Source organism: Channa argus, chromosome 1 (assembly GCF_033026475.1).
Source record: "Channa argus isolate prfri chromosome 1, Channa argus male v1.0, whole genome shotgun sequence".
NCBI classification, from domain to species: Eukaryota; Metazoa; Chordata; class Actinopteri; order Anabantiformes; family Channidae; genus Channa; species Channa argus.
This window is the reverse complement of record NC_090197.1, coordinates 11,026,869-11,052,321: the sequence shown is the minus strand read 5'-3', so window position 1 is coordinate 11,052,321 and position 25,453 is coordinate 11,026,869. Positions and strand designations below refer to the sequence as shown.

Genomic DNA, 25,453 nt, shown 5'->3' with positions numbered 1-25,453 from the left:
AAACACAGACCTGTAAAGGGCTGATGTGCTATAGTGTGAGCTGCTGGAGACAGGCCTCCCTTCATTAAAACACTAATATTACAGGCTATTAATTATTCAGAATAAGTTCTTATGACACCATACATCAATGGACATTATGAGACTGGTAATTCATTTAGAGGGAAAAAAAAAACTGTCTAACCGGTGGATGGTGGGAGTAGTCATTTGCAGTCCCAATTCACACTGCACTGTCTGTTTTAATTGAATCTTCAGCATTTTGAGATTAGCTCAGTGGTTGGCTGGTTATTCAGCCCACTATACAGCAGAAGTTTGGCCAGAGGTGGCACAGCCTCCCCATCGCCCACGTGTTGACCGTTACTTCTCATTTAACAGTCAAACCATAAAGTCGGTCAAAGAGGTGAAAGCTGCAACAAGTGTATGCACAACAACGAGACACACATCACCAAGTAGGAACAAAAAACCTAATACATAGAGATAATGACGAGAAAACGATGCAAAACAACTGAAGCGATCCCACAAAAAAAATGAGCACAAAGTGACTCAAAAGGTTTACAAAGAGGTGCAAAATAAGAACGTAATAAGAAGAAGAATCGCAGAAGTTTGATCAAGGAAACAAAGAGCCTGCAAAAAAAAAAAAAAAAAGGAGAAATGACTACAAAGAGATGCACAATGGCGCTAAAAAAAAAAAGAGAGGTGAAAATGACAACAAAGAGACATGGAATTACTGTAACGAGATGAAAATACAGGCTTTGTGCCTCCTCAATGCACCTATGTAGGAAATATAGGAATGTCTGTGTCCAGGGCCTATTGTTTTATTCCGTTACAAATAGCTACTCTATAACTGTCTTTGAATGCATTTAGATCAAATCTGAAAACTCACGACCGAATGTGCTGATTGCACCCAAGGCATTGGAAATGTGTGTTTAACTCATCTATTGTGCCAAACTATTCGCTCACCAAAAGAGCTTTGTCGTTGTATTTATAACAGATCGGGGACTAATATCTAATTATGCCTTAATATGCTTTAATGTATTTTTAATGACAACTGGGTGTTAAAGTCAAATCTGGTGCCGCCTCTGTTGAGGGCGAAAGGTGAAGATTGAGGGGAGCAAAGAGTTTCTTGGCAATGGAGGCTTGAGGGAGGATGGCAAACATTGATTTCTTGCGCTGACGTTAGAGGAGCCAGCCACTGCATACTGAACTCATTGGCTGTTTGAATGTTTCACCAGCCCCGATTTGCAGTAAAATGCGTTTCCCTCGCTGCTGTTTTAGGCCAAAAGGAGGGAGGACACGATTGTCTGTTTGAATCATGATCCGAAATAGAGACCGTTTATTGATTTGCTACTTAATGAAGGGATGACTACGGTGCCCAAACGAGTGCGATTGAGCGGCGGGTAAGAGGGCTGAGAATCCTGTCATGGATTGATTTGGACAGGAGACACAGGAAATACAGCGCTGTAATCTGGAGACTCCAGTGCTAAGCAGCGTTTATGCAGACATACATGAACAGAAACATATATCGCCAATTTTTCTTTTAGGTGTCACAGCATGGAAAATATATCCTCCACTGCAGGCCTGCATGCATTGTGGTATGTATTCATATTCACTGTTTGTTTGTCTATGCATGATTGTTTTCACAACAATATTCCATGCATCATTTGTTTACTCCTTGTTTATTGTAATAGCTTGTAGGGATAGAACAGTATCTGCATAATATTTCAAAGATTGATTGGGATGCAAATTGCCTTGTGAACCCAATCGGTGTGGCGTGGCCTGTTTTAATTGGGTTCCGTTAATTAATGTTCGATGTGAAGACAAACTGATTTACTTGCAGCTTTCGTGCCCGTCATTATTTCCAACTGAAAAACATGTGCGTGCGTGCGCACAAATATTTGCTTAACCATTTGTACGAGTCTATAAAAGTCATTAAATAAACAGAGGTCATCAAGTTAATATGCCGTTAACAATCGGAGTTCTAATGTTTTAATCACCTAAAGAATAATACGACTTCCCTGTACCTGAACACATTAAGCATTTCAGGAACATTCAGGTGCTTAATCTTAAAGTTTGATTAAATTTTCTTTAATTAGATATGGACCTCTTGAGAAATTTCCACCAAATTAATGTCTGGATAAATGCACCATGATTTCTCTTGTATGTGTATAAGTCTACAATGGTGGCCTCTGTAAGTCTGTATTTAATCTAAACTATTGCTGAAAATACTTGAGACATATTAATTGTAGCAAAATATGAACCTGCGAATATTTATAGTGTATCATAAATAAGGCAAAAAAACATGAAATGCTACTGACGAGACCCATTATACTGTATGTGCCACTTGAAAGACAAACCAGCAAGATTTATATCTCTCAGATCATTAAACCGACGAAGCAAAATCCCCAAACTATGAAAAAATATAACAGACAAAATGCATCAAAAGGTAAAAATGGGCGCGTGAGTCATTACTCCACTCATCATGAGCGCCATGCAATTTATCCTGCCAGCCAGTCGCTGAGTCGAGGAGGTCCTCGACAGCGACAAATAAACATATTAATGCGATCGGCCGTGCTCTGAGAGGTAGAGAGCACGGCAATTAACGGTTGTCTGTTGCTATGTGCACCAGCGTGTTATGGCTGGGGTGACCTTGAGAAGCCTCGTTAGGGAAATGATTGACGTAGCAACCGTTGTCAGTGGTAACACTGACAGTGGGAAAGGAGGGATGGACAGAAGGGTGGGCCGGGTGGCAGGGCTGCAGGTGGCAGAGCACCTGTGAATGAGATCTGGATCCATAACGAGAAGAAATGAGAAACGCAGTGTAAGAAATGATCATGTTCCTCCCAGACGTCGCTCTAAACTCGGTTGTAAAAGCCGAGCCCCACCTTAAACCAGGCCAAGGCTCCTTTTGTTTTCCCCCTTATCCACCAGCACCACCACCACCACCATGTGGATTTGATAACGTGTAATATCAGTGTAAGTGACTTCAGAGAGCAATTCCTGTGCTGGCTGGTTGCTTGAAAAACATTCAAAATAGTACCTGTGATGTCGTGTTGTTTGAAGGAATCGCTGTAGATTTGGTGCTGATTGGGACAGTGTTTCTTCAGCCACTTGCACACATCCTGTTGGGTCCACAGAGCCACTGGTTTGGACAGCTTCACATACCCTGGCTAGAAAAAATGAACATAGGAGAAACATTGTTTAATCAGATAGCTGCTTATGTCCTCATTGTAGAATCCATCCACTTTGACTTCAACTAAAGTGGTTGTATCAGTCCCATGTTACACGTTTTCTGCACTAAAGCTCCCGTCTTGTTCTTGTCTAGACACAGTATGCAAATCCATTAGCCTGCTGGCTGGACCAACAATTTAAAATTTTAGTTAGAGCCCATGATCTATAGTAGATACCACAGTAACTGCAGTACCTACTACTTTTACCTGGTATCATTTTCCATTGACTCATCATCAGTGATTCATTATCGCTCACCAAATTGCACCGTGTGCATCCTGAAGGCCTGACAAGGATGTCAAATTAATTTGCCTTCCTTGTAAAACATTGGCACATAGTTTGAAGGAATCAAAGCCTAAAATTGTTCAGGGCTGCGTCGTCTTCCTATGCTCCTCTATTATTGGCCGATCGCTTCTCCAACCACATTACCAGGCTGCAGCCTTTAAAAGTGCTTCCAAAAGTGCTTTTAGCTAAAGGCTAACATCCGCATCATAATGAGGTCAGAGCGACAATGCTGACACCCTGTTTATCAAAAAGTGCAGCATTTCCCATGTTCAGTCATTCAGTTATTTTACCGTATAAAGTCAACTCGCTACTTTATGTTACTTGCCTGAACACTAGCAATGTGTCCACCTCTCCCCTGCAGGTTAGTGACCAGCAGCTTATTAGGCAAGGGTGGTCGCCACATTCACGTATCTTTATGGCACTGTACTCTTGTTTCAAGATGCCATTTTGATTTTAAATACTTCAGCAGTAGGCAGTGCAGTAGCCTGCCAAAGCATCGCTCTTGAAAGTGCTGGCAGTGCTTTTGATTTTGATTGAGTGGCTACTAAAATTACAAACAGAGAGAGGTGATTAAAATTTCACATCCACTCCCTTCCACTTCAGCCTGCTCTCCGGCTGCCGTGTGGTGTGGCATAGTAATGGAAGCCCTTTCCCTTCTCCACCCAGAGAAGGCACAATAACAGGTACTGGCAGCATTTCCTCCACCTTGCCTTTTCGTTCCTTCCCCCACCTTTCATCTGTCCCCCATATTCAGTGTTGCTCAGCCCCTGTCAGATCTATCAAACTGTCTCTCACTTCCTTTCCCCATGTATTGTAGCTCTCATCTCCTTTCTCTCACCTGTTTATTATATGGTACTACTTTGTTCTCTCTTCCTGTGCCTCACCGCTGCTCCTTCCCACTCAGTCTATATCTAGCATCCTCGCGAGAAAGCAAAATTAGGGGAGATGTACATGCTGGTTTGGGCATGTGGTCCATCTCCCCTGCAGGTAGGCGAAGTGACAGACAGCCAAAGCGAGCAAGTGAGCAGGTAGGTGAGGCCACCGCTCTTAATGCGATTGCTTGGCAGCCTGTGAGGCTGGATGCTGAATCTGCAGGGAGGGGAGGGAGTGGCATCGCAGGAAGAAGCCACATTAACCATTAAACACAACTCAACTCAATGCTAATTAACCCAGACTAGGAGCCCGAGGCGACAAACGAGAGAGAGAGGGAGGCCAGGCTGAGGAAAGAGTGAGGGACACAGTGAAAAAGAGAGGGAGAGTAGTGTGTGTGTGTGTGTGTGTGTGTGTGTGTGTGTGTGTGTGTGTGTGTGTGTGTGTGTGTGTGTGTGTCTGTGTGTGTGTTGAGAGCTTGTGAGATAAGAGAGTTTGGCAGAGTAGAACTAGCAGGAGAGAAGTGTGGAGGATGGCTGAACTGGCACATGAGGGAGAATAAAGAGAGAATAGGAAAAAACACAGTGCTGCAGAGTGGACTCAGCAGTTTGACACAGGAGATTCATTTTCCATGAACCCATTTGTGAGTCAATGGCCATCTGTGTTTTACATTTTGCACTGATTTAGCCTATAGCTTTGTTCCTGGGGCTGGTACAAAAGGTGAGCCAGTGCCTTCTTGCCTGCCAGGAGGCAAGCAAGCCAGAGCCAAAGGGTGGAGAGGAAACAGCGCGGAGGAAAAGAAAGAAAGAAAAAAAAAAAAAACAGGAGTACAATCGTGCTCAGAGAGCTGTGTTCAAGAGACTCTGGACCAATTAGAGATTTGAGTGACAGGACGGGTGAGAGGAGAAACCTGCTTTACTTTTAAGTGGAATACATCTGAGACCAGACACACACACACACACTCTTAAACAATCCAAGAGCCATGCGTGCTAGTATGTGTTCAGTGTTGCTCTGTCTTTGGTATTTAATTGATATCCAAAAGCCCAGTACAGCTCCTAGTTGTACCTCCCGTTACCTTAGCAACAGAGCAAGGCGCAAACTCAAAAATAAAAAGATGAGGAATAAAACTCCCGGGGGGAAACGCACAACCCTAACATGAACAGGACCCTGGTACAAACATCCAGACATTAACCACCAGAGTAGAAAAATATTCCATACATAATGAAGCATGCAATCCCAGTAGCACTGATAAGCATTTAAAGATCGAAATCAAAGTATTCAGCTAAATTAATAAGGAGGCTATCACATGACCCCTTTGTCAAGACTGGAGCGGAATACATAAAGAGCAAGGAAACGAGAGCAGTGAAAATCCTTCCACATGCAAACATGGAGCCAACATCTCCCGTGTGCCATCGTTTGCATTTCAGCTCTTACACTATAAGGCTGACTGCAGGGTCAAATGGCTTTCTACTCAATTAAAATGTTAAATACTGCAGCAATTACCAGAAATAATGACATTGTTTTGTCAATAATTTACTGTGCTTAGAATTAAAAGTGACCACAAAGGCATCGTGATGTCAAACTGATTTCATAGTTTTTACAGAGTTTTGTTTACTTCCCAGGAATAACGTAATTTGAAACCTCGACCCCTGGATATTTCCCCAGACAAAAGAAGTGGGCAGAGTTCATTTATTGGGCAAATGCGTACAAGGGCAAAACAAATATTCAATAGCTCTTTGACAAGCACAAAGCTGTTGTTTTTGTTCAGAACCATTACAGCCGCGTAGCAGCCTTCATTAGGGGCAATATTGTTTGTTGGATGAAACATGGCCGTGTTCATAACAACTCAACCCAATTTCATTGTACAATCAGGTTAAGAAAACACTTTCGATTGTTCCTCCTATTGCTCGGTTGCTACATACGACAATGTCAGTGTAACCAGAGGCATTATGTATCATTATTATGATCATAACATCTCAATATGTATTCTGGAAAGAGATTCTTTTAGACGATATTAAAAGGGAAAATTGGTTAACACGACATCCAGCTCTTTTGAACATTTTTCCATAAATGCTGGCAAGTTTTCAACCGCCTCAGTCAAAAAGAGACTTTATTTTTCAGACAATTTTGAAATGCAAGCTGTCAGGGGTGAAGGTTTCCAAAAGAGTACATAAGTTGTTAAAGGCGGCATCAAAGCAGAGCAACACTTTGAAACGGAGAGCAACAGGAATTTCTAGCCGAAATAAATGGAGAAATAGATAAACACGCCCGCACTGATGTAATGCACTGCAAAATGATATTTGCCGTCAAAACCATAATAAAGTTCAGTAAATCTGTCCAATTATAGTAAAACACATGCACATAAGACATTTTTAGGCGTTTAAAAATTAGAACTTACTCCTACTCTCTTTTTTATTCCATTAATAATCTATCACAGCACAACAGGAGAAGTTTTCATGAACACTTCTGCTTATAAACTGTAATAAAGTGTTATTTATATAGTCATAAACCACCTAATAAATGTTTTCTTTCTTTTGCTTTCCACTTTTGAAGAGCGCCACGGCCGCATTAGACAGTGATGCTGCCTCTCTGTAGCAAAAGTGTGCGAGTATGATTCACAGTTATATACTTCCCTCTGGTGTCACGACTGAGCACTGCAACTACATCAGGGTGTGACTAGACGGAAAAGCAGTGAGAGGAGGGGCCACTGCCATTAGTGAGGTGTTGACTGAGTGAATGGCTGTTTGAGACACGGAGCCCTGTGTCGTCTGCCCTACCTGCACTGCACAGCTAATTAACAGCTCTGGCATTCTCTCTCTCTCTCTCTCTCTCTCTCTCTCTCTCTCTCTCTCTCTCTCTCTCTCTCTCTCTCTCTCTCTCTCTCTCTCTCTCTCTCTCTCTCTCTCTCTCTCTCTCTCTCTCTCTCTCTCTCTCTTCTCTGGACCAGAGCTGGCAGGAGATGAATATTCCCTGTATTCATTAATCTGTTACATACAGGAATGGGTATGAAAGCGAGACAGTGTGTGAGGGTGTGTTTGAGAGCGAGAGAGAGTGAGAGAGAGCGAGGAGTCCAGAAAACTGTGGATGGCTGACAGAATAGCACACTATGCTGGATAAATTAATAAGCCTTCATAAAGAGCCTCTGTTTGAAATTGGATTTACAGGTGCTGCCAACTTCACTCAGGCACATCAAAGAAAGTACACAAGACCTCTTCACTGTGCCTGACCTTGGGATTTGGCAGTGCCCATAAAGCATAGCAGGGTGTGTTAACACCGAGCAAAGTATATTCACCTTGGGCTTGATATTAATTACGACTGAGATGAGCTGATTTGTTATGGATGTTATAACCATACACTGAGTGCAAATGGCTGCTTTCTGACTCGTGTTTAATCTATGGCTAAGCCTCGGCTTGATTATAAATCCAGCCAGGCGCAGGATTCAGCTTTAATCCAATATTTAAAAATGAACACTGTTTTGTGATAAACTGAAAGGACCAACAGTATGCCTTCCCACGGGTAAGCGCAAAGGTTCCGATTTATTAGGTCTCCATTTATTCAGTGTTAATAGAGGGATCATTGAAATACGTGAAAACAAGATGAATGCTGCAAACAATAGGGTCGAGATTTACAGGCAGTATATTAGTCAACAGTCCTGATTAAATGTCAAGTTGCCCACCAACAAGCTGAGGAAACATTCTGAATTTATATATATATTGTCCGAAATATGCAGTACTGAATGAAGTACCAGAAAATTAGATTTAAGCTGTGCCAACATCATGTTTACTTGCTGCTTGATCAAACTGCTGCTGCTTTGAATTAACAGTAAATCTCTCCAATGTTTTGTAAAACATATACAAATTTTTCATATGGAAAATATTTCATATGTATATTTCTGAAACTAAGCTATCAAAGTGAGGCCAAAATTATATTGAGGCTTACAGCAAATATAATTACCTATTTTAAAAAAAGAATGCACAAGTTAAGAAGACACAATTAGATTTATTTTAATTCTGAACTTTGTGCGAGCTGCACCACAGTTTACACTATAATATATTGTCAGAATCAAAGGTTTTTAACATACAAGTTAAACAAATGTTTAAAGGTAGGTTAGTTGGTAGAACGGGAAATGATACGGTATGATCTGAGTTTTCAGTTTTCTGAATGATTTGATCAAACACAAGTGTGTAAAAACTTTCCCCTGCTCACAGTCAGCATCCTCCTTCACGCAGGAATAACTTCAAATTACTGAACCTACTGACACAGTGAACAGTGATGTTAATATATCCTCACTGCAAAGCTCGTTTTAACACTCAGCTCAGAACCTGAATACTATGACTGAACGACATACAGTAACCTATTCTGAGTAATTATAGTCTTCATATACTTCTTTATGCACTGTATTTCTCTCCAAGAACATATAATTCCTAACTGCAGCCTGAAACACAATACTGAGACCAAAAGCTCAGTCACTTAAATTACTTCCTCAAACTCTCTGATGCAGTTCAGATTTAGCCTTTAACGGAATAATGTAGGGATATAAAGTTACCTGATGATAACTACATAGCACAGATATTACAGAAACTCTATTTTTTTGAGTTACCACATATTAACTGACAGTTGTGTACTGTATGTGCAAATAATACCAGACCTGATCACCCAGAGTTTACACAGCGGACAGTGTGGCTCCACTTGTTTGACAGCTAATTGCAATAGATTTTACCCAGAACAAAAGAGAATTTCAGCGTGTGTGTGTGTGTGCGTCAAAAGGGATCACTCCTGTCTCGTTGCTGTCCAAAACAAGGTCTATTTCTAGAGACAGTTAAGAATTGATTCCGTGTATGACTACTCCTTTTGGATCATAATAACAAAAGAAAAGCCTGAAAAAACACAGGTTATCTTTTCTTTTCTTATCAACTGTTAGTCTGCTTGCGCTGAAGATGCAGATGTTTGGAACATGACGGATCACATTATTTAAGTCTTGTGGTTGGCTTGTTTCGCGTTGTGAAGCTATACAGAAAACCACGTGCTGAATAAGTGTCACAAAGTCAGAAAAAATGCAGATGAGCCATGTTTACCGTTAGTTTAGCATATAAGGATGCAAATGTTTGCTAGTTAGCACTTACTGCATATCAAAGTACAAGTAAATATAACTGCATGGTCACTGTAAGGAATGACCTGCTAATAGGATGACGTCCATCATGGTCTGGTTTTGTGCCTCATACTGTAAGTGAACTGGTTGGATTTAGTCCCATCACTCATCAGCCCTGTTTCCAGCATAGTCAAAGTAAGGAAGTTATGTCAGATTAGAGTTAAAACAAATCAGCTGTTTTTTCTGACTTGGTCAGAATTAACCTTTACTCTGGGGAGGCGTCGATAAATGGATCAGCAGGACATTTTTACCCATGTAAAAAAGACTGGATTTGATCATTTCTGTTACATCAGAATAAAAACATTCAATGGGCACACTTTGCCCCACGCGGCCATGATGTAACATGTTTCTTTTTAATCAAATGTTTTTTTGTTTTTTGTTTTTTGATGAGCTGTAAATGTCCCCTTGCCCTGTCCTCCTTTTTAAAAAATTGCAGGAGTGGCACTAAATGTGCTTGTGAGATTGCTGCTTAATTTGTAAGATCAGCAGAAATGCAAATACCGTTGAGCAACATGAAAATGCATTAAAGGGAGACTGTTTTACTTGTCTCATGGCTTGTCTCATTAAATTCAATAGATGGTCTTTGGCGCCCTCAAGTGGTAGTTTCACCTAAAACTGTGAAAGCGAGATAAACGGGCTGTTAACAACAAAACAAAACATTCTTAACATGAATTATCGAATTTAGAATATTTCAAAAGCTGACAACTAATAAAGTTGATATTTTAGACACCATGGTTCTAAACACCAGCATAACATTTTTATGCATTGTTGTGCTTTTGGTCCAACTCTTACCCGCGTCAGCTCAGATTCTGAGACAGAGCGATGTGGTGGGGAACGACGCTGGTACCCGGGGGGGCTGATGTCTTGGTAACCTGGACTGTTCTCATCCAGCAGCGCAGGCCTTAGGTCCACAGACTCTTCCTCTTCCTCCAGGTGTGACATCATGTCCTCCGGGCACATCTGGTGGTCAATGCCATTCTGGCTCAGGTTGCAGTGAACAGCTGTGTGAACAAGAGGACAAATAAACAAAAGGGTTCAAATATTCAATATATTATTCTAACAAGTAGAAATAGAGAAATACGTTGTTAGAAAACGACAAAGCGACATTTTTTTGCCCATTAATCTTATCAAAAAGAAGTTTTTTGTAGGCTCTCTGTAAAAAAATAAATCAGACCCCACCCCCACCCCCACCCCTGCAGTGAAGAATGTCTCTGCAGAGAGGGTGGACATAAGAAACCACGGCCCTGTCAAACTAAAGACTGCATGAACTCCACTAGATGGCGTCAGATATTGATCCACGCTGGTTTTGATCACTGAAGCCTCATCCCAACTGGACCCATATAGTGTGTAAAGTAACATGCTATTTTGCAGACAGGTTTAAAATTCCCTGATTATTTTTATCAGTTGACATTTTAAGTAGAAACATGACTATTTGATTATTTGAAAAGAAATAATGCAGAACATTCCTAATGTTTACAGTTGAGTTAGAAAGATGTAAAAACTAACAACATTTAATGAGCTTAATATTCTCAGATATTTTGCTGCTACAGCCTCACAGGATTGGGTCTGGCCAGTAGTTTATGGAGGTTAACACTGATATTTCTATTAAAACTGATTCTACGGTCAATTTGTCACTTTGCAATGAGACAGAAGCTTTTGCCAACATCACACAACAATGAAGTGTGTGTGTGAGTGAGTCTGACTATAATTAATTGTTAATCTTTAAGTATTTGTCATGTTATTCAGACCCAGAATTAGTACGCAATATAGAATGGGGACAAAGCTTGAGTTTATGTCAACGTGTATAAATATTAAATCATCATGTTTCAAAGTGTTTCTGACTGTTTAAGTTGCATAAAATGTAGATATTTAAACCAAAGCTACTTAAAAGGCACAATGACTTAGCTGCCTTTTAAATCACCCGAGTGATCACTGATCATCTTCAGAAAGAAAGCTTCTATTACTTACTCAGTACATGTACTGCATCATAGTACTTTCTCTGTGAGGTGCATATTTTTAACTCGGGTTTGCGTAGAAAGTGTCAGACTCACACACCATTCTAATCTGATCCAGCAGTGATGCAGGCCTTGAAGTGACAGATAGCAGTCAGTTGTGATGTGTCACTGAATTAAGCCATTTGTCATCATGCAACCTGCCCACTTGTTCTAAAACCGTCAGCTCATTTATGTGTGCAACTGGAGCCAAATGGCCCTTTTCATCACACCTGAAGGCTGCAACAGCTTCAGCTGCAGCTTTGGATTAAAAGGTCAAAGAGATGTTTTCAGAGAGCGCTTCGCTTAATGGTCTGAGCGAAAACGAACACACAATAGAGATTGGAAAGAAGTAGACATCGGCATTTGTGTGGATTAAAAAAAAACACCTTAATGGTCTATAACAAAACTTAAACATGTAATATACGTACTGCATTGTACAGTATGTGCTTGAGTCTCTCTGATTTCCCCGATGAACCAGTTGCCGTAAAAAAGACAGTCGTATATTTGCCTAACACAATATTCTGTCAGTTTCCTGGGAAAGGCGCGAGCCCAAGCCAATGGCTGATTAGGGACTCTGTTCATTCCACCGTCCCTGAACAGTTACCACAGCTGACACAGTTCCCAATGAAGTCGTGACAACAAGAAGAACATAAACATCTGTGCTGCCATTTGGGGGGGGGGGTAAAACCTACTGTAAGTGGTTCTGTCCTCCTCCTTCTGTACATCTGGGAAACAGATGGAACTGCATTGTAAATTTGCATTAGTTAAAGCAAACCTCTCCGAGAAGCGTCCTCCCTTTTTGCCCTTAAATCACGACATCCTCTCGAATAGCATCGCAACGGTGTTCATGACAGGCTGGTCTGAGTATTTTATCTAATGGGATTTTTTTACCCTTAAGCATCTCTAGGGTTTACAGAGACTGGTCTGAAAAACGAGAAAGTGTTGGTGCCAGAGTTCAAAGGCAAATAGCCAGAATGGTTCAAGCGGATATAAAAGTGACACAAGTAGCACTAATGAGCACTCGTTTAAACTAAGAGCATCTGAACACACAACACGGCGAACTTCAAAGCAGATGTGCTACAGCTGCTTTGAAAGCTGTCAGAAAGCTGACTTTCTAATTCACAAGGACTCAGAAGAAGACGTCTGCCCGATCTGATGGGCCGTAAATTCCACGGTGACATTTGGATGGTAGGGTCAACATCCGGTCTCATATCAATGCTTCAGGCGGGCATAAAAATAGGAATATCTGAAGCTAAACTGTTTTTTCTTCACCACCATTACAAAACCCCTCAATTACAGCTTAACTTTTACAACTTCCATTCACACGTTTTTGGATTGGATCAGAAAAAAAAGTCATTTTAGGCTTTGGGAAGTATATTGAGATGTTACTGACAACACGGTTAATTCCTAAAATAATCAGCAGGTTAACCAATAACAAAAAATAACCTATATTTGCATAATACGTTTTTCATTTTTTTCCTTTCTGGAAAAATTATGCACTACATCTCACTAACAAACAAGGTTTAATTGTACACTGACCACTGCTCTAATAAAATAGATAAGAGTGTTTTTTTTATTAAACCATAGAGGGAATGCACATGAATGGGCCATGTTTTAAACAACTTGAGATGCTTGGCACGAAGCATTGGTTCCTCTCACTGCCTCTTTATTCCTCTCCTTTCTCCTCCCACCTCCCTCTTTCCCCTCTCCTCCTCGCCCTGACTCAATTCATGACTGGTGTGCAACCACTCTGGGGGAGAAATGTATTATACACCCTCTGCTCAGAGCATCTGAACAATGGTACAAACAGACTGAAAGAGGGGGGGGGGGGGGGGGGGGATAGATGGGTGACAGGATGATGAGAGGGTTTTCAGGGGGTAGACAAACACAGCACAGAGAGGAAAGACAGTTGCATTGCTCTCAATCCTTTAAACAGAGGAAGAGTGGGTGGATAGGGGGGTTAAGAGATGGAGAAAAGCTTAAAAAAAAAAAACAGTTACTATAAATAGCACCATTACATTCTTCCCTCTCTCCTCCCTGACATGCGCAGTGTGAGCATTGCAAAAGAAGAGAGATGGATGAGGGAGGATGTTCGCTCCCTTTCACCCACTCCCTTTTTTCCTCTCAGTGAGATTCAATGAAAAGGGAAAAAGGGCGGAGAAAATGAATGGAGCACACACACACACAGAAAGAGAGAGAAATGTTAAAGAACAGCGTCATCGCTGCACAGCCAAACACATTTCTATTATTAAGAGCAAGATTAATGAAGAATTGGATTAATCTTACACCATTTTAATAGAATGCATTGCAGTTGCATTTTGGGACAATTAAGGGGGCTTATAATTCCCATAGTAGAGGCCCACTTGGTATCTCAGACCACAATGTTGTTTATCTTATTCCGTATTATAAACCGGTCCTGAAGAGGAATACGCCAGTACGATGGTTAGTTCCGTATTGGACTAGGTTGGCGTGCTGCTCAGCTGGCAGACATCGATTCTTTTATTTTTAAATTATCATTATAGCTGAACAAGGTCACTGAACCATTTCTGGCCTGTGGCACTTACTTCACTGGTTATGAGATCTTTTGAAAAATTGATTACGTCTGCACTCTTGGAGACTGTTCAGGAGAAGTTAGACACACTCCAGTTTGCGTATAGGACAGGTCGGGGTGTTGAGGACGCTATACTGATGCTTTTAAATTGTGTTCTGAAACATCTTGAGGGGCCCAAGTCCCTTGTGCGGCTACTTTTTAAATCGACTTCTCCTCGGCTTTTAACTGCATCCAGCTTCCTGTTTTACCAGACAGACTGTAGCGGCCTGTTGAACTAGTACAGCAGTATCTGGGCACTGTGGTTGACAGTAAACTGTCCTTTGAGTCCCAGGTGGATGCTGTGTGCAAAAAAAGCTTTGCTTTTTTAAATGTGGCCACAACTTTTATGAAGATGTTTTATAGTATCTCTTACATTTTGCATGGCATATTGTCTGTTATCCAGGGTGTTGTGAAAATGTGCAGCTAAATTGCTGATATACCCATCAATGATCTTAGCCTGTATAAGGTCAGGTCCCTGAAGAAAGCCCAATCAACCTTGGCTGATTTGACCCATCCCCTAAGGGAATAATTGACCATGTAGCCATGAGGGCGTAGATACACTTTTTTAGAACCGACAGGTTTAAAGCCTAATTTATTCCGGTTGCTTATTAGGTTGATTAATGACAAATAAAAACACATTTGTTGTATCTTTGTTGTTGCTGCTGTTGATGCGTTTATTGTTTGATGTCATTTGTTCTGCTCGCTGTAAAACAAATTGCCCCCTATGGGGATATTAAAGTTACCTTGAACCAAACTGTGAGGCCTCAGTAAGATAAACGACTGAATGGTCAAGTGTATTACTTCAGTGGAAAATGTAAGAGTTACTGTAATACAGGGGGAATTTTATACACATCCACAGTTTTTGGGGCAGACATGTCTCCCTAGCTCACCATAAAGATGAACCAATAGCAGACGTCAAGTGAAAGAAAGAGCATGTTTCAAACTGAGGCTATGGGAGAAGTTAAATGCTGTATCATTTTTCCTCCCTGTGTGTTTCCCACTGTGCACTAGTTCAAAGTGAAACCAGTAGTGGGTCCATAATCAAAAGGGAAGTTGGTTCTGTGTGGGCACTCAGGATCATAGTGGTCTCTTTGATGTTGGCTGGCTCTCAAAGTGGAGCCGAATGAATTGTTTGTGGACAGAATCCACTGTATGGCCCAGAAACAAAGCCTGGAGAAAGAAGCCAGGGTCCGGCAGGCCAGAAGACAAACTGTGCACTTCAGCTATGAGACCGTGGGATGTTTGCCTGCTTCAAGAGCATTGAAAAGTTGATTAAATGCAGCTAATGGTTCATGTATACATAACGGAAGGTCGTGGGTACATTCACTCCTGAACCAAACTAGCTGTGCCAACAGATGCTCTTGGGAGTCTGGCACCGACCTGACAGGATCTTAGCTAAATGACATTTCAACCGCGCAGCTGTTACTCTTTTACATGTAACAGTGGCAGGGAGCTGAATCAGTAAATCGGCAAGGCAGAAAATCTCGTGTCTGTTCCCCGACCAACTAAATCACATAAACCATAATAAATAAATAAGACGAGTTAATCGTGACAACCTAATAAAAGTTAAGACCACTCCTCTTACAGAACAAAACTATTAAATGTGGATTATTAAATCTCTTCTAAATCTCTGTTGGTAAATGACTTAATAAGTGATCATCAATTCGATTTATTTTGTCTCACTGTAACTTGGTTGCAGCAGGAAGAATGTGCCAGTGTAAATAAGTCAACCCCCCCAAGTCATATGAATTATCATGTTCCTAGAAACACAGGCTGAGGTGCAGGAGTAATAAACCCTAGACCTAAACATAGCTATAACTCATTTGAGAACCTTACTCTTAACCTTTCACACCCAAACTGAAAAACTTAAAAACCACTATTATTTGTTATCGTGTACCGTCCTCCAGCCCCTTATTCAGAGGTTTTGATTGAATTTTCTGATTTTTTTATCTGATTTAGTGCTTAGTACAGATAAAGTCATTATAGTGGGTGACTTTAATATTCATGTAGATGCTGACAGTAACTGTCTCAGCACTGTGTTTAATTCATTATTAGATTCATTTGTTTTTTCCCAAAATGTAAATAAACCCACTCTCTGTTTCAGTCATACCTTAGACCTTGTCCTTACGTGTGGAATTGAAGCGGATAATTTAACAATATTTCCTCACAACTCTCTTCTGTCTGACCATTTTCTAATAACATTTCAATTTACAATAATGGACTATATAGCAGTTAGGGAAAAATTCCACTATAGCAGATGCTTAAGTGAAAAAGCTGTCAACAAATTTTAAGATGATTCTTTCATCATTTGCTTCACCATATGTTAATATAATACTCCGGCACGAGTTGATGATCTTGTTGAAAATTCTGCAGCCTCACTACGTACAATACTTGATAGTGTTGCCCCTCTGAAAAAGAAGGCAGTAAACCAGAAGAGACGATCTCCATGGTATAGTTCACAAACACGCAACACGAAAGTGAAAAAGAAGTGGTGTTCCAGAAATTTAGAAGAATCTCATTTAGCCTGGAAAAACAGTTTAAAAATATACAAAAAAGCTCTCTGTGATTCCAGAACAGCATATTATTCATCATTAATAGAAGGAATAGATTAATAGAATAGAAGGAAACAAGAACAACCCCCGGTTTCTGTTCAGCACTGTAGCCAGGCTGACTAACAGCCATAGTTCTGTTGAGCCTAGTTTTCCCTTAACTCTAAGCAGCAATGACTTCATGACTTTCTTTATGAATAAGATTGTAGCTATTAGAGAAAGAATTATTCTACTATTCCAACTAGACTGCTCAATGAAGCTTTACCCTTAATAGATATGTTCGTATTAGATATCATTACTCTATCTTTAGAAACAGGCTATGTACCACAGGCCTATACGTTACCAATAATTGAACCACTACTTAAAAAACCCTGTCTTAACCCAGGTGTTTTAGCCAATTATAGACCAATATCCAATCTCCCTTTTATTTCTAAAATCCTTGAAAAAGTAGTCGCTAAACAATTCTGTGATCACTTTTATAAGAACAATTTGTATGAAGACTTTCAATCAGGATTTAGAGTTCATCATGGCCTCAGATAATGGGCTCGTCTCTAAACTTGCTGCATTTAACATCACTGATGGCAACATTTTATTACAGAGACAAATATGAAATATTTCTAAACTCAGACAAAACTGAAGTCATAGTATTTGGGCCCATAAATCTTAGTAATATGATGTCCAACCATAATGTTACTCTAGATGGCATAAGTCTGGCCTCCAGTACTACTGCAAGGAACCTTGGAGTTATTTTTGACCAGGATTTGTCCTTTACCTCACATATAAACCAAATTTTTAGAACAGGCTTCTTCCACCTACAGAAGATTGCAAAAAATTAAGAGGATCCTGTCTCAAAGTACGATTCTGTCTCATATTTCACCTTCACTAGCTTCTCTCCATTGGCTTCCCATTAAATTTAGAATAGAATTTAAAAACCCTGCTTCTTACATATAAAGCTCTGAATGGTCAGGCTCCATCATATATAGAAGAACTCATAGCACCATATCATCCCAGTAGACCACTTCGCTCTCAGAATGCAGGCCTACTTGTGGTTCCCAGAATTTCCAAAAGTAGAATGGGAGGTAGAGCCTTTAGCTATCAAGCTCCTCTCTTGTGGAACCAGCTCCCAGTTCAGATTCAGGAAACAGACACCCTCTCTACTTTTACGTGTAGACTTAAAACCTTCCTCTTTGATAAAGCTTATACTTAGTTATAGTTATAATGCTATAGGCTTAGACTGCTGGGGGACCACACCCCAATGCCCCTTTCCTCCTCTTGACCCTCTCTCCTCTCACCACACAATTGTCACTACTGTATGTCACTAACTCTGTGTGTTTTCTCCCGTAGTTGTCTTTCTCCTTCTCTGTCTCTCTCTCTGTCCCTCTCTGCAGGTGTCCCCCGGCTTTGAAGCTGTGTGTCTTCCAGCATGCAGCTACTGGTCCTACCATTCTACCCGATGATTTGTTGTTGCTTTTTGTTGCTCTGTTCTTTTCTCTCTCCCCTTTCCACTCACCCCAACCGGTCAAGGCAGATGGCCACCCACCCTGAGCCTGGTTCTGCTGGAGGTTTCTTTCCTTAAAGGGAGTTTTTCCTCTCCACTGTTGCCTAGGGGTTGCTCAAGGGGGAATTGTTGGGTTCTCTCTATACATCTTTATAGTCTTGACTTTATTCTGTAAAGTGCCTTGAGATGACTTTGTTGTGAATTGGCGCTATATAAATAATGTTGAATTGAATAGAATTGAATTAAATTGAATAATAACAAGGCACTTCAGGAATGTGCGGATTGCCACATATTCTTTTTTACACAACTAGCCAGCTTCCTCCATCTGTCAGCTCCACAATGACATGCAGTGCACAGACAGGTTGGATGCACAAACTGCAAAAAAACCCTCTCTAACGCTGCATGCATTGTTGATTCTCACCCCGTCTGCTTCTGGAAAAGCAGCAAACCTAACAAATCGACACAGGCTGACAACAACTGGGAGTTTGGGCACTGCTCTCCAAATTAGGAAAAATGTGAGAAGACTGCGAATGTTTGAGGTGAGACTGTGTGCTCAGCTTTCTACCCCGAGGACCCTGCAAAGACTATCTAAGTGGGTGACAGAAGACATGCTTAATAAAGTACTAATTAAAATATCTTTGAAGGGTAGAAAGAGACAAGGAGTCAAGCTCCTCATCAAGAATGCAAGCTGTTTTGGACTGGGGCCTGTAGGAAGAGCTTGCTGCTCAGTGACATTAAATTCAGGATGAATCTATTCTTTCTTATTTATTCCTGTTCAAAGCTCTTTAGATCTAAAGTCTTGAACGAGAGCTTAGTCTCAATGTAATGATTGATTTACTAAATAATCGACTCTTTGAAAGTGACCATTAAAAGTGACCAATCTCCACATAAACTACATTAGTAGAGATGTTATATGTAGTTTAACTAGGCGAGGATGTTCCTTAATGGCTGCTTGTGTTTCAAGAACAGTCAATATTTGACAGGTTTGCTTTTAGAATGTCTCATTCCTACATATTGTTTGGCACCAATTGTTCATTAGTATCACAAAATACAAGCATTAGACATTAAAGGACAACTTCACAAATTTTCAACTTGCCATCAATGGCTTTAGTGTAGGGTATAAATGTACATAAATACTTTTAATTTCTCTGCTTCTTGCTCTTCTAGATGACATCATCCAGAGGAGTTTTTCCATCAGGAGGAGTTCAGATGGTGCCATCTAGGGGGAACGCTGGAAAAGCAGGTTGACCATGATTACAAACTCCACAGTATGAGCAACAACACAACATAATCTGAACTGAAGCTTCCTCCAAGTGATGTCATCTGGAGGCAAGAAGCAGAGAGATGTTTTGACATAGGGAAGTCAAAGGGTACATGTACTACCCAAACTAGAACCAGAAGAAGCTAGTTCAAAATCAGTGAAGGTGTCCTTTAAGGATCCGCTGAATAGATTTGCATGTTTTCTGCAGAGTCAAATTTTTCATTACCGTCTTAAAGCTGTCACGTTTATTCACACATAAAGCTGCCATTTACAACCATCCAGTTGTGGCTAATGAGCAGCTCCACTGGAGCAATGAAGAGTTAATTAGGCTGCTCAAGGGTACCTCAACAATAGTCTGGAAGGGAGAGAAGTCCTTGAGTTTAAGTGGAGCTCAGCTGCAGACGGATGGTACAATTAAACAGAGTATCGTAATCGTACGGTAGAAATGTAAAATCTAAGTGCTTTCTGCCCTGTAACAAAACCAAATTGCCTTTCAGCAACATAGTGCAGCAATCCAAAGTTTACTTAGAGCTGCTTTTATAGTGGTAGAATAGGTGCTGCTGCTTTCAGACGAATGAGAATGCATGGTTATGTAGGCCTACTGGGTTTGCTGCTTCAAGCCACACATGGTTTAGGTGTTTCAGTTTCAAACAGTGGAATAAGTGGGGCATCACTCCGTTACCCCGACTGATCCATAAGTCATTAATAGTCCTGCCATTTATGGCTTTTCCTGCTACATTAAAATTCATGAGCCGCTCAGGTGATCTCAGGGTAACTTTCACTGAACAGATTATTCAGTGGGCCAACTCTTGTCACTGGATTTAAATGAATTTGTTGCTACTATACAACGACCTTTGACTTCAAGGGGTCGTCCACTATGGAACGTGTGCCGCACGTTGGTTTGGTATGAGTTCTTACGCCGGATGCGACTCCTGCCGCAACCCATTTAGTCCGGGTCTCGGGATCGGCGCCTAGGTGGCCCTTGATGGCTGGGCGGGGCCACACTTGGTGGGGTGGGATTTGACCCTTCTGCATCCCAAAGCCGATGCTCTACTCGTTGAGCCACCAGGCCCCCTAATTTGTTGCTACTATACACTGGTGGCTAAAGGTTTAAACTATTATGAGTGAGGTTTTATTTACTCTTTTTATGTGTTTTTATTCAACTTCACTATGTTATGTGTTCAGCCTTATATTCAACCATCTTGCATAAGGTTAATATAGTAATAGACATATGTAATCACCCATTACTAATAAGATACGATGCAAAGAATGTCTTGCCAAGCTTACATACAAAGCTTCAGAAGGATGGTAACCTGAACTCATATGAGTAAAATAAAAACATGTTTTTATTTTTTGTCAAATTCAATTCAACTTTATTTATCTAGCGTAAAGTCAAGACTACAGATTTGTAAAGAAAACCCCCCTGAGCAACCCTATGGGCAACAATGGAGAGGAAAAATTCCCCTTAATGAGAAAAACCTCCAGCAGAACCGGGCTCAGGGTGGGGGGCCATCTGCCTTGAACATTTGGGGTGATTTGAAAGTTGAGAGAGAAAAGAAAAGAGCAACAAGAAGCGACAACAAAACGTGTTTCCATATTTAATGTTTCCTCATACTGTATTTCAGCCGTGCTGGGGAGGATCAGCGACATTGGTCAGTATCAAAGTGAAGTAGTGTAACAAGTTAGCAAGCCAGCTAAACTCTGTGGGACTCCAGCCTATCAACAGTTCACTGCACTTAAACTTCACAGACTGCCCTCTGCAACCCTGGGGCTCGAGCAGCTATGATCGGCTGGTGCTGCTGATGAAGATGTGCTCAGCTCGGAACATTTCACGGCTGCAGAGAGGGAGCGAGGGTAAAAACTATGATGATGCAAGAGAAGATGATGAGAGAAAGTTGTAGGAAGAGGTACAACTGTGAGGATCTGAGAGACAAACCAAGTCAGTGAGGCAGAGCTGGAAAGAAAAAGACACCAAAATGACCCACTTTACAGCACAAACGCATACAAGCTAAATATAACTGCTGTTCACATTGGCTGGCTGTGAAGTATGAATCCCAGGCACAAAGCTGTTAACATACTCCACTTCAAAGGCCGACGGTAAAAGGACGACAAAAATAGACTGTCTTAATTTGGAGCCGAGCAGCCGCCATTAATATTTGATGAAAAGACACAAACTTCAAGGATTTGGCCAGAACAATGCGAACTATGGGAGATAAAGAGGAAAGTTGGTGATTCAACTTGGGATCAAATGTTTCCTGCAAACTGTTTGTAACAACTTTAACATCCAAACAGCAACAAAAGCAACTAAAATGTATTTCTATACAGAGTATGAATTTAGTTTTTTTCATGCTATTTTTAGTTCCACTGGAAAAGTAGTAGTATGTACTTCTACACCATTGTGACGTGAGATGCAGTAGGGCTGACTCTGCCTTAATAATCAGACAATGCGACTACCCTGAATAAAGCTTCTTTGTACTGAGATTCTTCAGAAAAATACTATTCTAATGATGTTAATGAATTGTGTCATACACAGATTAAATACGGGAGAATGGGAGACAGCACTGGTTATGGGTAAAGCAGACTGAGACTGAGTGGAGGAAGAAGAAATGTGGACTGAAGTTCAACAGGTTCTTTTTTCACAACTTTTCTCCTGACTTTACCCGCAATTTGTCCACATGTCTCACACTGGCCGCACATCTACTTTCATGCCCGTTTTAAATCTGCCCACTTCTATTACTACAGTATATACACACACCTGACCCTTTTGCTCGGCCTTCTCAAACCTCCTTTAAAGCGTCAACACGGTGAACTTTGCTGTTGCCTGTTTACTTCTGAGTCATGCAGTTGTTCTATTGAGCTACGAGAAAGTTAGAGTCAATCTCAGACAGTCGACAGACAATACAGCGATTTCTGCACCATCCTTATACTGGTTTTCATACATACCCTCAAAACTGTGGACATGGGTGTTTTCCTGATAAAGCACCGACAGAACAAAACACTGCCCCTTAGTGTGTGTCTGCTGAAGCTTGATGTTCTTTGAATGCCGGATTAAATTAGCAGTACTGTCATTAGTTCTGCTGCCACTAACCTTCTAAACATTCGCAACCTAACGATAACAATTAGCGGTTTGACTGCATTTGCTCTTCACTTTACAGTAATTCCAGACACTGAGGATGACATTTCTTTGTCTGCTATTGAACCACTCCCGCATAATAACTTTCTTCATCTGTGCCGGGGACACACAGACTGTCTCAGACCGGTCAGCAAAACGGACTGCGGAGAACTTCACGGTCATCAGGGGCTGGAGCTGACACGGCGCCAAGTTTCTGCACTCAACACAACAGGATGCCAAATATTCACAAAACAGCCCAAAAGTCACTGATTGTGGCAAATAAAAGGCCAACGAATGACTGGAACAGTCAGCTGTATTTTATCTCCCCCGAGTTTAGTTTGCCTGTTTCTACAAAGGTCGATGCAGCTTTTTTGCGACAGCTTGTACAGTAGATTTTGTTCTGTCCTGTTTGGTGACACAAACAAGGACTCACTGTTAATGTTGCAGCGCATTAAACAAAAGGCCTAAAGAGGTCAGATGCAGCAGTGACTTTATATTATTATTAGACAACACAAAGTTTCATTCTTCCTCGTTTTGCTTTGCCTCATCTGCTTATTCTTCAGATCTAAACGTGGAAAAATCGACTCTTTCACCACTGCCAATGTGCCCGAACACAGGCATGTGCAAATATCAGATGTCACGTGCAGGAGTGTTCTTTTAAGTTCCATTCAGTCTCATTGGACATGGGATGACACTAAAGCAGGTAGAGTGTGACTTCCTAGCGCAGGTACGACATGAATATGGATCCATCTACAATTTCCAATACATGCTTTTAGACTGAATTCATCTTCTCACATCCCCACGATAAAGTCCTGCTATGATACGGTGAATGCAACTTACTAATTTCATTTTTGATGAATCTTGATGAATTTTTGATGAAACAGTCCACGTTACATTTCCAGTTTTGACGTGTTTGGTGTTTTACTGTTGCAAGAACAATGATTCCCGCAAATAATCCAACTAAGTGAAAACACCCTGGAGTTATATGAAAGCAAAAGAGGTTTATCCACCAGAGCACCAGACCCTAAAGGCTCTACCTTCCCTAGGAAGCTTTTCTCCTAAGCTGACACTCAGGCACTGTGATGCAAGCTGAATCAGCTCGAGCACTCAGAGTGGTAATGAATTGTAATGAGTAAAGGTGCTTGCAGAGAATCAGTTCTGCAGGAGATGCAAGTCTCTGCACATCAGTTGATAAACCATGTTCTAATTTGTGAGTATCATGCAGCAGCACTTTGTATGTTTTATGGTACATCAAAGATAGCTGTAGCTCCACCCAGAGGAAGGTTACATAACACTGCTTCCTCAGGAGATTTGACGATAGCGCGTCTTCTGTCTCTGTGTCTTAATCCCATCCTTGCTGAATAAGGCCGGGAAGATCCTCCTTTACCGAAACTCCTGATTTACTTTGCTACCATGTAATCCCATTCCACTGACTCAAATGAGCATGTTTATTCTGCTAATTCTATTTCTGAGCTAGATCCCCGGGATGGATTTGAAATTACTTTTCTGAATGGGTGCACAGGCTGGCAGAGCAGAGCGGGACATATCGAAGGGGCTTGACAGAGGCAAGAGAGGAGGAATAAAACGAGCAACCACACCACGGGGCTAAACACTGCTATGGGCGGAGTCCAGCTTTTTCCGTGTTGTCTGTGTTTGTAGATGCATTAATTCGCTTCTGGCACATGTTTGTGCCTAAATGAATCCCAGGTCGTCATTGTTGCTTTTTATAATATGCATGACGTGACATTAAATTACATAAAACTGCTTTTATAACAAAAAACAGCACTTTGTCTCTCTCCTCTCTTTTACCTCTTGCTTCCTACTTGTCTCTTTGCTGTTACCCTCCCCACAAGGATTACGACGAATAAATGACACTGCATTACAAATTGGTCCCATGTTATCCTGGGGGTGTTGCTAAAGGTGTCATTTAAAAGTTTATTAGCTGCCAAGACACAGCACAAGAGTTTAAGCTCGACCGTGTCTTGCTGTGCAAAACTATAAGCCAGGACTCCCTTTCCTAATGAGCTTGAAGTAAATATGCATGTTGTACTAACGTGGTGGTCTCGGTGGAATTAAAGAGGAGGCTGCATTTTTGACACAATGTTATTGTAACTTTTATGTGGCAGCATACTTCCTCGCCACTACATTATATAAGAGAGTCTGTGACTTTGAGGCAAACAGAGAGTCACGGAATTTTAAACCATGAGTGACAAGTTGTGCCAAAATGACAAAGCAGCAAAAGGTTACATTTAAAGTTTGTGAATATTCTTTCTGCACGTGTATGACCTAAAGTATGTTCAAATTTTCATATTCTACAAGATAGAAAACAATAACTTAATTAAACAAGTGACAAAAAACAAACTTTTACCCATTTAAAGTAAAGTTTGAAGACGAGACTCTATTACCACTATATATATTAAATGGGACCCTATTTAATATGGATGGGACAAAATATATCATCACTCATTGAGTCATGACTTTGATTATATCAGCTGCTATGAGAAAACAGTACTTGATGTCTCTAATTAGACTGAGGACCCGAGGCAGAGTGATGGAGAGCTTCATCACCAGGAGCCTTTGTGAGTTCTCGAGTGCAACTGCTGTGCTGCTTAATTATCGCAATCAAAAGAGACACGACTCCGTCTCTGGGATTAGTTGTGTTTTGCAAGCAGTGTTCAACAGTGTGTAACTAAGGTACATGTGCGTGAATGGGAGAGGGTCTGAACCGCACACACATTCCCTAAGTGATTATGGGGCCATATCAGGACTTGGTATCATCATATTGTTTGCATGCTTTATTAAAAACCAGTCATTCCTGCCCATGAGAAAAATATTTACTGCATGATCATGTGTTTGCTATATGCCACGAACGGGGGCCTTTTACACAAGCCTATGAGATGTTGTACTGCAGCTAAAAGGAGTT

At 41.0% G+C, this 25,453-nt stretch overlaps 1 protein-coding gene across 2 annotated transcripts in view; it reads right to left on the bottom strand.

Annotated features, from left to right (window-relative positions):
- Positions 1–25,453, bottom strand: part of samd12 (sterile alpha motif domain containing 12) — a 96,230-nt gene that overhangs the window by 66,933 nt on the left and 3,844 nt on the right. Inside the window, exons 1-3 of one of the 2 annotated variants that reach the window (XM_067496545.1) lie at positions 19,295–19,346; positions 10,319–10,527; positions 3,035–3,164 (exon numbers count right to left, since the gene is read on the bottom strand). In XM_067496545.1, coding sequence (XP_067352646.1) covers positions 3,035–3,164; positions 10,319–10,527; positions 19,295–19,334 — 379 coding nt within the window. In that variant the 5' untranslated portion in view covers positions 19,335–19,346. Of the gene's footprint in view, positions 1–3,034; positions 3,165–10,318; positions 10,528–19,294; positions 19,347–25,453 lie in introns of those variants that run through there. The other variant, XM_067496544.1, reaches the window with a different exon arrangement.